This window comes from Brachionichthys hirsutus, chromosome 3 (assembly GCF_040956055.1).
Source record: "Brachionichthys hirsutus isolate HB-005 chromosome 3, CSIRO-AGI_Bhir_v1, whole genome shotgun sequence".
NCBI classification, from domain to species: domain Eukaryota; kingdom Metazoa; phylum Chordata; class Actinopteri; order Lophiiformes; family Brachionichthyidae; genus Brachionichthys; species Brachionichthys hirsutus.
In genome coordinates this window covers 7,308,927-7,324,344 of record NC_090899.1, presented here as the reverse complement: position 1 = coordinate 7,324,344, position 15,418 = coordinate 7,308,927, and the positions used below count along the sequence as shown (strand labels likewise).

The following is a 15,418-nucleotide window of genomic DNA, read 5'->3' as shown; positions in this document are numbered from 1 at the left end:
GCTACTGCAAAGCCAACACATTACGCATCCGACCAGCCCAGAAGAGTTTGGTGGGTCAGTTTACAGACCGCCCTTTATGACCACAGGATGGCGGTCAAGGCAAAACCAGCGCTCACCTCATCATCACAGTGCCTGTTGATGGGCAAATAGAAGAACTGACTTCCATGCTCCTTGGGCAGGATAGAGTTAACGCCTGCAGCGTGTGGCCCGGTCAGCTGTTCGTTCACCGTCAGATTGTCCGCTAGTGGGGTAAAATGCTGTTAGTGTTCGTACAGCCTGGGAAAACGTTGTAAAATATCAGCCAGATGAGTTTACCATTTAAATCCAAGAAGAGTACAGGGATGTGAGCCTCCATTCCTGCAGGTGGGTTCCTAAAAAGAGTTTTAAAAGGCAGTTTAATGGTGCGAGTGGCAAAGAGCTGTGAATGGAGCAAGTCTGACATGTACAAAAATGTGTTTCTACCAGTCTGCAGGAGCTCCAGGGATCCCACTTCCGGGTGCAGGAACCAACACAGCATTTCTCTCTTCAGTCAGGCCGACCCACTGCTCAACCAGCCGAGCCTCACGCTCAATATCCTCCTCGGATTTCTCTGGATAGTCACAACACATTAAAAAATAATAATTAAAAACGGAAATCAGGCATGAAGCACTCAGTATCCCCCACTACACATATACTTCATTGCAAAAAGGCAGAAAGATTTCAATTCATGTTGTGTGTATGTCCGAAAAAATGTTGAACTTTAAAAATACAAATAAAAGACAAAAATGTTCAAAAATATCAAAATGCCCCTCCCCAGTCCAAGATATGCACAAAGTGAAAAAGGTTTCAGAAGTTGTGCCTCTCAGCTGAGACACGTCCCACTCATTGAATGAACCTAAACCAAACTGTAGCCATGGAGACAAAGAAAATAAACAAGTTAAGTTCTGGAAACAAAAAGTGACAGATGGATGGATGAGTCCAATCCGTTATCTCCCTCATTGTGTCGGTCTGAGACTCACCATGTTTGTTGATGATTTTCTTAATTTGCTCATCGAGATATTCCCGCCGTTTTATCAGGGCATCTGACCAACGCTCCCGAACAAAATTGAGATCTTCCTCCTTGAACCAGACAGAGATCAGATCAGCGTCAAGTGGCTCGGTGAGGAAGACAACCTGCTGAAGGGCACAGTGGGGTGCTCTGCAAAGTAAGGCTGCTCAGGGTCGATCTGCCAGATGGAATACCATATCTGCCTCTTGGAATAAAGTAACCAAGCTAAGTGGAAGCAAATGCCAATATTCCCAAAGTTCTCAAATCCAAGGATTTAAAAATCAAAACCTTCCAGCTAGCACTTTTGACCAAAAAGCAATAATGATCCAATTCTCTAAATACAGTGTATAAACACCCATTAACCCCTTTGCAATTTACACACACACACACACACACACACACACACACACATACACACTTTCATGCACACCCTAACAAGTCCACACATGCAGCCACAGCTGCCACCTGAAGTCCTACCTGGCTGCACATCAGATCACTAGTGAGTTAAACACAGATTTCTCTTTGTGATGCCCACAGTAATGAACTGACCTCATGCCAGCCACAAAACCATTCCAACATCAACACACTTGCATCATGCATCATCAGTGCTGGACTCATGCAGCCATGCAATGCCCATGTGATGGAGTGAGGTTGATTATTCCTGCCACTCTTGAGACTTAAAAAGCAAACAGTAGCATTAGTGTGAGCAATATTTGGCGGGAGGGCAACTGAGAGCAGGACAGGGACCCCTGGCAGATTGGTGGCTGGGAGCTCAGGAACCGCTGGGAGTGGGTTTTGTATAGCAGGCTGCCAAAGGAATGGTTGGTGCGATTGGTGATTACAGCACAATAAATCATCAGGACGTGAAGCTGATGATAAAGCTGTGAGAGGCTCAGACTTCAGCCCCCAGAGACAGATGTAGCTGCAAACACATGGTCAGTTTGGGGTTCCTTCATGCTGCAGGAGGAACGACAAGGGGAGGCGCAGCAACAGAGAGGGTACCTGATAACTATCCCCATCGTCTTCCAACTCTCTCTGACAGGAGAGAGCATACTTAATCAAAGACGGGGAAACAGGACAGAAAGAACAAGTTTATAAGGAAGGATTATTCCATGAATTGTCGCTTCCTTTTACATCAGGGCATAGCAGAGTATGTTAATGGAAGACAGGGAACGTATGACACCCTCTTTAGCCATCCAGATGAACCATTCATGGCAGAAACCAGAGATGAGCTGAGTATGTACAGAATCAGCATAACACTCTAGATCGCCAGCGTGGCACAAACAGACTCCTCCTAAAAACCGGTTTAACGGCAAAGTCGGCACACAAGCTCTCTTCCTCTTTTCCCAAACACAGTAGCTTCATAGCACATACCTGGTAGCTGTCAAGGGGTCTCTGCAGCCTGGTGGAGCGAGCAGACACACAGCCGATGGAGACTGACAGCACAGCCTCCACCAGCAGAGGCAGCGTGCCCGAGTTCTGGACCGGCTTCACGGAAACCTGCAGCCTCCTGGAGTGACCCTGCGCCGACAGATCCCCATAAATCTACATCAGAGCGCGGCTTGAAGCACGGCACACCCAGAAAACGACACGCACAGGCCTCTTCAGAAGGGCAAAACATGTATTTGAGACGTCTAATCTAAAGAGAACTTCCTCACAGACGTTCCCTGACCTGTCGGAGCTGGAAGACTCCTCCTGTGCTGATGTCTTTTCCAGAATGTAGCTCCACAGACGAGTACTCGCCCTGCTCATTCAACTCCTGGATGGAAATCCACATCTCAATCCCGCGAGACACCTCGTTCCACCTGGACGCACATCAGCCAAGATGATTAAGGCGTGAAACATCTGCGTCTGCATGCCCTTGAGGTGTATTTGTACCTGTCCCGGAGAGTCTGGGTTTTGGCCTCGAGTGCATCTAACTCCCAGAGTGAACGTCCGTTCCCTGCACAGCGATGACCCCACACTTCTATGGCCAACGCTCCATCTGATATAAACTCCAAAAAGTCATCCGTCACATGCACAACATAGTCCTACACAAGGACGAAAGGTTTGAGGATAAAAGTCCTTCGCAAAGGTCACAGGCATGTTCGTCAACGATGGATTTACACGGCAGCATCTCCCGTTCACTTACTTTGCAGTGATCAAACTGGACAGTAAACTGGGCGTCTGGATTCCGGGGGGGCGGTCTGTCCGGGCTTACCATGGGAGGGGCCACAGTGGGCTCGCCGTGCTCCCAGAAGGTGTACTGACAGAAAACGAAATTCGACAGGTTGAACGGCAGCCCCGTGGCCTCCCTGATCCGCACCTGCAGCAAAGAGACGGGATGAAGCGAAACTGCTGCATGGAGGACACCTGCGAGTTAAAGAGCGGCATTGCTAACACGTGAAGCATCTACCCTGCAGGCGAGCCTCTTGGCCATGGAGACAATCTCCCCGTTGGTGTCCATCACTTCATAGCAGCTGCTCTCACTGGAGTTCTCCGACGAGTCGTCGCCTCCTGACAGGCGCTCCGGTAGGGCTCCGCTGACTCGCGTCAGCTCAACGTGCAACCTGCCTGCTACCTGTGCACACAGGAGAAGTCACCTCCCCTCCCCATCTGTGTAATGATGGAAATGATCCGTGTGTGTTAGCCTCCTTACCTCTCCCTGTTGGCTGATAATAGGGACAGCGTAATGCAGTTTGACATCGTGGAAGAGGGACTCCAGAAAAATATTGGCCACTCCTATCAGGTTGTGGTTCTCTTGCGCTTCATAGAAGGGGTCACAGAAATGACTGTTTGCTTTGCTATGCTAAAACAAAAACAAAAGAAAACAGATGAACGCCTGAGGACTCTGATTGATTTGAAAGGTTTCACGCTTTGAATGCTCTGGTTCATACCGTTTCCTCTGTGCCTTCCTTCCAGTCCCTGTAGTGGTCTCTCATGTCCACCAGTTTGTTTTCCAGCTTCTCGATCGTCCACACTTGGGTCCCCTTCCCTTTCCTTCGCGCCTGAATTGCCGGCTCGCTCACGATTGCTCCACGCTATGTAAAAATGTTTTTAAAACAGGTTTACTCTTGCCTTAAGGCTTTTGCAGCAAAACGATTGCGATATCAGAGTGACGAGGAGACGTCTGACCTTGCGGTTGGCGCTGAGGTTGGCTGCAGGGATCTGAAGGGTGACCTGATAGTCGGTCAGTTTGTTCATCTCCTCTGCCAAAAAGTTGGCTTCTCGCACCAAGGTGTTGGCTTTCATGACCTGCTCCTTGAGTCGGGAAAGGCTCTGACGAAAAAGCTCATCCCTGTCACACGCACACACACACACACACACAGACGCACACGCACACACACACAGACGCACAGGGATTATTCATTTCTTCAGATGAAGGTATGTCACCTGTAAAGCACCCTCTGTGGAATGGTGAAGACTGCAGGGAATTGTCTGCCTAAACTTTAAGAGGCATCAGTTCAAAGTCAGATCATCGCGTCACTAAATCCATTTCATGCCAGATTAGACCTTCACATGGCATTTCAACGCATATCATTTGTCTCCTCCCCGCCCTCTGCCAATCAGTGTGATTTACACAAAACACAAACTTAACTTACCATCAAAATAAATCTCCTGTGAGACATTTCAAACTGAAATAAATTCATTCTTTAAAAAATTGATGACTTATCGGGCTCCTAAAACTTTTATCTGACGTCCGAACATATGACACAGCCCACTGACCGCTCCTCTGTCCACAGTCGCAGCTTGCTGTGAGGTGTGTGCGCCGGGAACGTAAGGCGGTCACTGCTGCTGCCGTGGTCTTCTGATGTTTTTTCGGGGGACAGCTGTTGCCGTAGCGACTCCAGCTCCCGTTCATACATCATCTTCTGCTCCTCCAGAGCCTTACGATTCTCCTCCAGGTACTGCTTCTCCAGCACATGGACCACGTTCTGCATGGGGTCTGGATAGAGGCAGCGATTTGACCACACAGGAAGTGATGACGACATACAGGAATAGAATCGGACTAAGCGATGGAACAGTAAAGAAATCATTCACAGATGATAATAGATAAGCTTTTTAAGTTAGCTAATGATTGACAAGTATCTTTAGGATGCAGCGTCTCTCTTAGGATTTATAAAGGATAGCAAGAAAATTCACAATATCTCTCTAACAGTTAATAAATATTAGTGCAACAATGAATGTATGAAATAATATTGGTCATTTTATCCTTACATATTAATAATAATGCTTGGTGACAACATCCTCTCAAATGTTTGTATCTCTGTTTTGTTTCATTGTAAATAATCTTTGTGAATTTAACATCTTTGGTTTTAGATTTTTTTTAACATTTTGTCTGTTTTTACAGATCTTAAAAGTGATCAAAAATGAAGCCCAAGTAGAGCAAGCACACATATAGATAGCAGCTGACAGATTATCCTCTTCGTACCATTGTTACCCAGAGTTTTCATTATGACCTCCATCTGGGCAAACTCATAGCTGTAGTCCTGCTCCGATGAAGCCTCGCTGGCCGTCTCCACGTCTGCCTCGACAAAGCTCTCTCTGGGAGAGGCTCTCTCCAGCTCCTTTAAACGGTCCCGCCGCTTTCGTTTCGGTAGATTAATCCTGCAGAACAGCACCTCCTATCAGTGACTTTTTCTTTTATTTGTGCCATGCTTGAATGCGAAGGTCATAATATGAAACATCTGGTACCTGAAGAAGTGATTGTTGCCCCATAATATACGATCTCCGTGCCACAGGTGGACCAAGGAATCAACCATTGTTCCATTCACACAGGTCCTGCAGAGAGCAGAGAGATTACATTATAATGATGATGATGATGATGATTCAGCCTCATTGTTAAACATGAAGTCTATCTGAGAGGGAGTCGTTTCTTTGTGGTGGGAGGGAAACATACCTCTGCCAGGGAAAGCGAGGAGGTCAGATCATAGATTTTTGTACAGTAAGGTCATGAGAAACACGGAGGTTGAGTCATCCATAACAGACAGGAGGCCAATTAAATGGTAGCTAACCTGGCGTTCCCTGTGGGCATCAGGGTGACATCACCATCGGGGCAAATCTCAAGGACGCAGTGCTCTGACTGAATGCCGATCCCAAACAGCTGGATGTCCTGAGATGTGTCAGCTCCCACACGCGTGTGCGCCTACGTACCGGCGGACAAGAAAACAAAATGTAACGGCGGATCTGAAAATGCTGAACATGCTTCATCAACTTTTATGTCAATATTTTAAAAGCTGCAAATGATTTATCGAAACTCATTTGCACCAGAGAATTGCTAGGTTGAACTTTTTACACTGCCAAAGCAGGCCGAAGCAAAAAAACAACAACCTGTGTCTCTTTCAATTGCAAGAGTGGGAGTTGTTAAACAACGCCCCAGCTTAGAGAGGATGTACTTCCCTGTAGCAAACTAACCCACTTCATTCATTCCACACTGATATGCAAGACTGGGCTGTGAACCACAGACAAAAGGCCTGTTGTTCTGCAGGATGCAGACTACTTTTCCACATGCCTCTGCTCGCTGGACGGCGTAGACCTGCTGGATGCTTCGCTGTTCTCACACATCAGCTGGTTTCACTGCAACATATATGAGCTGAGTTTCATGGCCCTGGTCAGGGGGAGATGTTTGGGCTGCGGTATGTGGAATCCAAGGTGATAAAATTATCCTATCCTGATAAACTAAGGCAGTGGAACACTAAAGTCCTGGTTCCACTATATGTGGCACAGATCAACTTTGGTTTTCCTGGTATAGTAGTAGTACTACCAGGCACTAACAGTACTACCTAGCGCCTACTTTTTTGGCATAATCTTAATCTACAGAGAAAAGATGCGCAGATACTAAAGGTGGAAACACTGTGGACATCTGATTGGTCAGAGAGAATAGTCAATGCATCATTGAACAGATTATCTTCCACAGCACAAACACATGCTGCCATTTTAAAGCAGATATGCTACTAGAGTGGGTTTCATTAAGAGGAGATAAATGCAAAAAACTTCAGCTCCCCCCACCCAAAAAAAAAAAACATTCCATGGTTGGTTCAGGAGGTTCAGGCATTCTTTTGTTTAGTAGCCCGTGAGAGGATCACAAGAGCTGCGTGCCGCTTTGGAGAAAATATCAAGGTAGTCTTGCAAAGCTTTGATAAATGACCAGAAACACTGAATAAGTATGATGCTCAAAATAAAGGAAACCTCCAGACCAGTACGGGACCTGAAAACAAAGCCGAGCGAGTCAAAACCAGTAATGCAATGGCTGTACTCAGTAGTGTTTTTAGTGGGAACTAATACTGCAGCGAGCCCAATACTTTTTACATTTTTCCCCAACCTGTACGAACTGTTTAAGGTTTCTGAATGTGCTAACGCTAATCTCTCAGAGCTGCATTATGCTTTTGCCATCAGTTTTATATTATAGTATTCCTGGTTTTACCTTCAGGTAGTAAACCAGGAGCTCATTGAGGGCAGGGTCAGCGTTCAGATTGACCAGGAAGCACTTGTCTTCACCCACTTTAATCCCCGACGTCTCCAGAGAGATGCCCATGCTCTCTAGCTGCTTCTGCCGTTCCTGTAATCACAGAAAGATAACAGTGAGCCGGGTACGTAGAATAAATATGCGGAATCAGAATGCACTTTTTGTGGAGTCTGTCCGTACAGTAGCAATCTCCTCCGTCTTTCTCAGCTTGTCCTCCCAGGTGACAGTCATCTCCTGGATGAGTTTCTCTGACTCATGCAGTTTCTCCTTCAGCTCAGGAGCCTTCATGGACTGATGGGAACAATAAAAAAAAACAGCTGACTCATCATGAGATTGATGATAAATCCTGGCCTGGATTCATTCACAATAAGAGCCTCTTCCTCCACCCAATCCCTTCTCTCACTTCGGCCTGGGAAAGCTGAACTCTGAGCTTCTCCACCTCCTCTCTGAGCTCTCTGATGATCCGAGCGTTGGGGTCTTCATTCACCATGGCGTGGTTGACAATTCTCTTGGCCCTGTCGGCGTAGCGGAGGGTGGACAGCGTCTCCTCGTAGTTATCAGCAGCTGGACTCACTGTGGCTAGCATGGCTGTCTTGCTGTTTCCGCCAAGGTTGTCCTGAAGACAATTAAAAACACTATTGCAAGGAAAATGGCAGCTAAATGTGTCCTTCTGGTCTGCCGTTACGGTTCAGAGACGGCCACCTTCCTGTCACATTTCAGGACAATCACATATTATCACATCGATGTAAAGAAAAACAGAAATAGAGCAGCTATAAATATCTATCAAACCTTCAGCAGCCAGGTGAGGACTGAATCTCTGTATGGCACAAACTTGGCCTTCCCCTTTCCTGCAGACTGATCAGCCAGAGCGGAGATCACACAGCCCAATGTGGTGAGCGACCTGCAAACACACACCAACAGATCAGTGTTCGCCTGTCAAAAGGTGAAGGGTCATACTAAAGCACGCGCCCACTTGTTAATGTTGCTGCCCTCCTTCAGTCTCTCTCCAGCAGCTCCAGTCTTGGACACTCGTTCGCTTCCAGCAAGGTCAACCAGACTCAACTTGCTCACTTTCTCCCCCGAGTTCTGTTCATCGTCACAACATGAAGAGCCAGTCAATGGACGACGTACAACATTCGACGCGAATCCTCCTATCAGTCATCAGTTTCAGCAAATTCAAAGACCAATTCAGCACAAAAGTGGCTGCAGAGGGCGACTGACCCCAGACTGAAGATCGTAAAGCGTCTGCGTGACAATGATGCTGAAGACGGCGTGCGATCGACTGCTCTCCTCATTCATGTTGGTGGCCGCAACCGTCCGAGATTTGTTCCCCTCTGACATCAACACCTCAATGTCCTGAGAAGACAAACAGCAAAGGCCTTCACTCCTGGGAAAACCACATTTCACAGGGTTCAGGCACAACTTCAGCAGAGCTCGTTACAATATTGCATTGGCCCATGCCTCGTGTGATTTAGTCGGGTTAGGGCCAAGACTGCGGTCAGTACACTGGACTGATATTAGGAAGCACGGAGGAAGAGGGTGGAGATGTTTAAACTTAATTAAGGAGCGCACTCTCAAAGCTTGGCATGCCAGCTACGCCCAACCCAAGACTAAATTCCCCCCATCAGGAATATATGCGTCATTGGATTATTAGGGTTTCAGCACCTGGGAAGATTTAAAACTAAATTATAACGCTAACTGTAAATGCGTAGCCTGACAACCCGGGATATGATATAAGGCCATTTCTGCTTCAGGCCATAAAGTATGTCTCTGTGTGCAGAATAAGAGCCTTTTGGTCATCGACAGGGAGGATCCAGCTTCACCTCGGGCTGCTGTGAGATGAGAGAAGGGTGAAAGACGCACCGCAAAGCCAGTCACGGCCAGCTGAGACAAACCGTCCACATAGGGACCCAGCACCTTGTGTTCCCGGACTTTCAGAGATTGTCGGCTCCTTAAAAATAGAGACGAAAACACAATGAGCACAAGAAATGAGATTATAAAAGGGAGGATTGGCCGCTACTGCCAAATCACGCATCTATTACATGAGCAAAAAGGAAAGAATGAAGTAAAACATCAACAGCTGAGTAATGTCTTTAGAAGCTCATGACTCAACTCTGATTATTATCTGGGTCAAGGCAAAAATGATCTTTGGTAGAATATCTCATTTAAAAAAAATGTGATTTATAATTCTTACAGCATAATATCACATGTGCAAGCGATTGGAATGGGCTGCATGCAGCACTGAAATACTGAAGCCTTCATTCACGCTAAATGCAACACAATGTTTAGGACTCTTTCATACTTCCTGGCTTCTCCAGGCCCGGTTCCCACCAACGCTATAAACCTTCTAAATTGTGCCGCACCACAAACACAATTGGTATTAGTTGTGTGTTTCATGGATAGTTTTGGTAAACTGATGCTAATCTTCATCTGTTGAGGAGACTTTCTATAAATAAACAAGTGAATGAATCCCTCACCATGCCTACCGAACAAAGGAAATAAACCAGGCTCCCTCCTCCCACTCGGAAGCCCAGCCTATGGATCCAAAACCAACTCAGTGTCTGTTACAGCCAATGCCAAATCCTAAAAATGCCTGTGACTATTACACAAGTGAGAGAAATGTCACCATGCTGCAATCAGAACGCGTCTTGTTATACCCAGCCCACAGGTTCTTCTGACTGCTTTCCTGCTCCTAACCTCACAAACAGATGTTCCCGAGACTCTGCTCTCTCTCTCCCCACTTCAGCCTGTCCAGCCAACCGCATCAGAAAACCGAAGCAAAGAATGCAGCGGACGATGCTGGCTGCCGCTCTGCAGGAAACGACTGGGTTGAGCTTCCTGCTCACATCACTCTGTCGCCGGCCCCCTTTCGGGCTACTAGACACCACAGAGGTCTAAAACAGATGCGCAAACTAACGCAGAGTGGGAGGTGAAGGAGGGCTGTTAGCTGAATCTGTGCAACTGGCTTCTTCTATCACTGCCAATAAATAACAACACATCATTTATTATTATCAGACTCACCCTTTGGGATCAAGCAGGTCACGGACCTTCTCGTTGTAGATCTCCATGTAGGACACTTCCACCTTAAAAGTGTGGGCGTCGTTCTCCTCAGAGCGGACCCTCTCAAACAGTGAGCAGCAGAGTCGAGGGATTAAACCCGGCTGCTCCCCATTCCCCATCATTGAAAAGGACTTGCCTGAACCTGGTTGGACATTGGAGAGTCACATGATTGTATTTCCAACATCTGTACGAAACTGTGCTTGAGTCACTTGCTCAAAAGAAGAAGTCTGACAAGGAGCCTTTAAGATTAATTGTCAAAAGGGACTAAACGAATTGGGAAAAAAAGGTGGAACAACCAGCATCCCAAGAGGTACGAACAGAGCGGCCTTAAAAATGAGAGGTTAAGTCTCTCTGATTCCCATCATAACCCACGTTATCAGGTGACTGGAGGGTCACAGAAATAGTTGCGACCTTCTCTTCAAACATTTGGGAAGGTGTGTCTCCTGAGAAAGTATTTCCGTCTGAAGCAGGAAGTGGGATGAAGGAGCTAAATTGTTTCAGGGTGAGGAAGGATGTGAGTCAAACGATTCATTAGTTTGGATAGAAATGCAAGTCTCTCTGTTGCAGAAACATTCTAAGACAACCAAACCTGTGAATTAAGATGACAAAAGAGAAACTCCGTTTTTAATTTACCTGTTTGTCCATAGGCAAAGATGCAGGCATTGTATCCCTGGAATGCATTTTCAAGTATTCCCTCTCCAAGGCACTTGAACACCACCTCTTGACCTTTCAGACAAAGAATCGGTCACCATGGAGATTATGGCAAACAGATAAAACATTCAGTGCTGGGAGTATCCCTATATTTGTCTGGTCTGCATCCTTAACTGCAGCAAAATGAACACAGAGAAATGTATCTACAAAGGCTCTGAACAGGCAACAACAAAGACTAAGACTCATGAAAGGTGACAGATTCCTGTCTGCTCGTGTGGAAAATGTCGCGCTGTGTGGAGAATTCTCTTGTGCTGCTCGCTGCCGTGCTCCGGCTGAATGGGACAGCTGTTTAATGGGCTAAATAAAGCCCGAGCCCCGGGACTCGAAGCAGCCCTCCACTGAAAAGGATGCCTCGATCGGTTCAGCAGTAAGCGTTGCAATCACAAAATAAGACATGACAACAATAACTATCAGCCAAGATGATGCAAATCTGTCTTGGCCCTAATTATCTGTGCTCTATGAATGTTATGGAAAATAGACATGGATGCTATTTCTTCAGTGCTCAATAGAGAAGTATGGGTAGGTGTACTTTACCAAATTGCACAAAGCACTATGAATGTATTTCTTTGAATAAAAAAAAAAACCTGTATTACATATCAAAATATATTTTCAACATGCATGAAGCAAATACATCTTTCCACCATGTATGGAATTTCCCTATGCTACAGATGCACAAACCTCAGAAGGTGTTTATACGGAATGCGACTTCTTTGTTAATGAGGTTGAGGTTCAGTTTTACTCCATTTATGACTCACCTGCATATTTAGGAACATTGGACTCATCCATGGACCAGAAGCAGTGATCAAAAGCAAAGACCTGCAGAGAAGACAGCACAGGCAGGGTCAACACACACACACACACACACACTTGTCCAGTGAAGGTAGCTAAACATGAGATTTCTTCACCAAGTGTTCCTGATGTACTCTAGTCTGTCATCCTGCAGCAAATCAAGACTGAGCCTGTCCTTGTGAGTAAAATGAAGTCCAACTTTGCATTGTTTGAGATAATGCTCGTCCAGACCATGACCGTCTACACAAATCCGCTGGTAGCTGCTGAATGTTTTTGTCATAGTGGTCGGAGTTAAATGAAATCATAAATCAGGGTCAGCGCTCCTCAGAAGAAATTCCAGCACCCAGTGACCCTCGTTTCCAAGGAAACAGGCAATGGCTGTTCCTGATGGTGCAGACTGGCTCAAAGCCCTCGGTGCTGGGTCTCACGACACAGACTGCAGCAGCAGCAGCAGCAGCAGCAGAGAGCCCTTGTCCTGCAGACACCTGCATGAACTCTGGGTGGATGTTCTCTGAGAAAGCGCAACCGTCTCACTGAGACACAGACCGGCTGCTGTTACTACAATACATGTTAAGTTAAAATGTATTTGTCCTAATTTCAATGCCGTCTTTCAGTTGCTGCTCCTCTCAGTGCACTTCTGTTCTGCCAAAGCATAAACACCCCAATAATTGACCCCCCCACATAATGACTCTGAGGGCTATTAGCCAGGGAACCACTGGTTGCACTGTCAGCATTGGAAGCCCCGGGATCACTCAGTGCTCTGAAAGCAAGACCCCTTGTGATTTCACACAAGTGCATGGGTGCCATTCAAAATAACTAAAGTGTCCTCATTCCCAGTTAGTGCTGCTTCAGTATCTACAGGTTCATTCTCCTCTGTGCCTTTCCCTGTCAATCCTGAGAGTTTGACTCCAAAGCGAAATGTTCTCAACTGAATAATTCCAATGTGATTGGGCTGCATCAAATGCCCAGAGACTAATTTGAGTGCCACCTTAACTGATCAGGCAGCCACGTGCTCGTCTAGCTGAAGGGTATTACAGGGTAACTCTGGTTCACGGGCCCCGGAGACCTTGCACGCCTGTGGCCCATGCTAATGCCCTCCTCCCTAGCCATCAGCAGACCGAATCTACCGAGCACAAAGCCCGTCCACGGTGTGTGAAACATCTCCAGCTAGTCACCAGCGGGTTGTCAAGGGGGGGGTGGGGGGGGTGCACTCCAACAATGCAGCTTTGAATGTGCACACACACTGCCCCAGTGTCTGTGCTCATCCCTCTTTCATTGTAGGGCCTTTGTGGGTGTTCACGAGATCTTAGAGCACTGACATATTCACACGGACATCTAGTCGGCTCCTGCTGACCAACCGATCTACTAAAACCCTCTCAATCGTGTCCCTAGAAACAAAGCCACACCAGTGAATAAACCCGAGCAGGAGCAGCATCAGTCCATCAGAGGAAACGTGCTGCCAGCGCAGCATCCTACATCTGGATGATTGAACTATGTCCGTGAGAGAAGGACAGGAATTGAATCAATGGCTACTTGATTTCAACAACAACATAAATGGATGTTTCTACCAAATGAGATCACATTATAGCTGCTGATCTCGGACATTTTTCTGCAGCATTAGCAACAGATTATTCTCGCATACCTTTGCTTGTTTCCTGTTGAATCAGAGGGGAAATCCATCGTGAAGAGAGAAACCCCGGAGGAGCGCAGGAGAGAAAAGAAATAACATTGTTAGCATTGATACAATTCAACAGTCAGGACAAGACGAGGCTCAGAGAGCTCCACTTTTATATGGAACCTCAGTGGCATGTCCCAACAGTAGGTGCTGCTGTGACCGGGTCCATAATTGGGCCATTGGAGCATGAGGAAGGGAAGAGATTTAAGACTCAGTGTCTCACTGACTCTGTTAAGTAAATAGTTGTTATGCCAGTGGACTTAACAGAGGCCAGGATGGGAAAGGCGCACACAGCATTAACAACCCCCCGGAACAGGGAATAAAAGGGTAACATAGACGGCACAATGTTATTCTGTAGAGAGGAGATTCCCCAAAGCAGAAATGCAATAATAGTTCCTAGCCAATGATACGGCTATTATAATGCATGGACAGGAAGTTGCTGTATGATGCTGCACAACATATGCACCAAGCAAATGCTTCGACATCTGCACCAGCCCCGTCCTTCAACAACTGTCAACTCCTTCGTGCATCCTTGGCACAGAGATAGTCGGGTTCAGCACAGCAGCAAACACAGGGAGGGGGTCTTTGGGACTGAAACGCTGCACCAGGCTGAGCTGAGTCCCCGACAATGGCACGCCTGGACAACCAGTCATCCGTACTTTCATTTTCACGTTAAGTATTAGATCAAAGTATGAATTTTAAAAAGACATTTTAAGAATAAATCCAAATATTACTGAGCATAAGCTCAATTTAGTAGTTAGGGAGAGTAAAAGTACGAGAGCCTTGCTTGGGTTCGTACTCTGAAAACTGAATCAGGGCCACCAACAACCAGACAAAGACTGCAGCAGGGCCTTGTCCTCCAGGGCTGCAGAGCAGAGAGGGAACGTCCAGGAGGGGCCCTGAGATGCTCATCAGACAGGAGGGGACACGGAGCGGAGACACGGGTCCCAAAGTCAATGAAGTCAAGAAACTAAAAATCGGATTCTTGGCATGGCACAAAGTGCCGGCCTCAGAGATGGCTTGAACATGTGGGAGGGTTACGACAACAAACACGCAGACCGCAGCTCCAGCTGTGTGAAGAACTCGGCACAAACAGAGAACAGAGCTATACCAATGGAGAACAGAAGAACACAAGGGATGGATCAAACACGCCCTACACACAGGCACACACATTAAATGTTGAAACAAGACAAGCAGTCTTGCCTGCTGTCTGACTATGGCAGGAGAAAATAACTGCTCTAAATACTGCATATATAGTGTTTGCCCGGCACGCTACACCAGACAATGGGAGGAACTGTTTCAAACTGGCAATATATTTAGGACTTCACCAAGCTGCAATTTCACAAAGCTTCAAAGGGAAGTCATACCATTTCCAAAACTGACCAAATACTTCCTTCTTATATCCACGAGTAAAGTGCCTGTACTCTTTTTCCCCGATGGTACTATTAAGACTCCCCCCTCACTAAATTAATATACATTAGGCTGCAGGTCTCCCACTGTGCTGCTCACATAATCTCTTAAATCCCTCCAGACAGCTGCACTTTTTGTACACATAATATTGCTTGGAGAAACCATTTGAGCGATATCTGTTTGTTTGTTTGTTTTTATCAGTGATCCAAGCAGCTGCATTTAGTTGTATAAATCGTCTACTGGTCTCACTGATATTATGGCATTCATAAGTATTGTTACCTCCGCCGAGATGGAGGTAACA

The 15,418-nt window shown here is 46.5% G+C and overlaps 1 protein-coding gene across 1 annotated transcript in view; it reads right to left on the bottom strand.

Annotated features, from left to right (window-relative positions):
- kif13a (kinesin family member 13A) overlaps positions 1-15,418 on the bottom strand; it is a 28,058-nt gene that overhangs the window by 6,390 nt on the left and 6,250 nt on the right. The window contains exons 3-30 of the mRNA XM_068759889.1: positions 13,675-13,687; positions 11,999-12,059; positions 11,166-11,258; positions 10,494-10,674; positions 9,336-9,423; positions 8,694-8,828; positions 8,446-8,558; positions 8,262-8,373; positions 7,876-8,088; positions 7,653-7,763; positions 7,431-7,565; positions 6,022-6,152; positions 5,702-5,788; positions 5,439-5,614; positions 4,733-4,952; positions 4,142-4,304; positions 3,904-4,047; positions 3,666-3,815; positions 3,423-3,587; positions 3,159-3,332; positions 2,906-3,057; positions 2,700-2,832; positions 2,402-2,548; positions 2,030-2,062; positions 999-1,098; positions 463-589; positions 316-371; positions 117-241 (exon numbers count right to left, since the gene is read on the bottom strand). Coding sequence (XP_068615990.1) covers positions 117-241; positions 316-371; positions 463-589; positions 999-1,098; positions 2,030-2,062; positions 2,402-2,548; positions 2,700-2,832; positions 2,906-3,057; positions 3,159-3,332; positions 3,423-3,587; positions 3,666-3,815; positions 3,904-4,047; positions 4,142-4,304; positions 4,733-4,952; positions 5,439-5,614; positions 5,702-5,788; positions 6,022-6,152; positions 7,431-7,565; positions 7,653-7,763; positions 7,876-8,088; positions 8,262-8,373; positions 8,446-8,558; positions 8,694-8,828; positions 9,336-9,423; positions 10,494-10,674; positions 11,166-11,258; positions 11,999-12,059; positions 13,675-13,687 — 3,538 coding nt within the window. The remainder of the gene's footprint in view (positions 1-116; positions 242-315; positions 372-462; positions 590-998; positions 1,099-2,029; positions 2,063-2,401; positions 2,549-2,699; positions 2,833-2,905; positions 3,058-3,158; positions 3,333-3,422; positions 3,588-3,665; positions 3,816-3,903; positions 4,048-4,141; positions 4,305-4,732; positions 4,953-5,438; positions 5,615-5,701; positions 5,789-6,021; positions 6,153-7,430; positions 7,566-7,652; positions 7,764-7,875; positions 8,089-8,261; positions 8,374-8,445; positions 8,559-8,693; positions 8,829-9,335; positions 9,424-10,493; positions 10,675-11,165; positions 11,259-11,998; positions 12,060-13,674; positions 13,688-15,418) is intronic.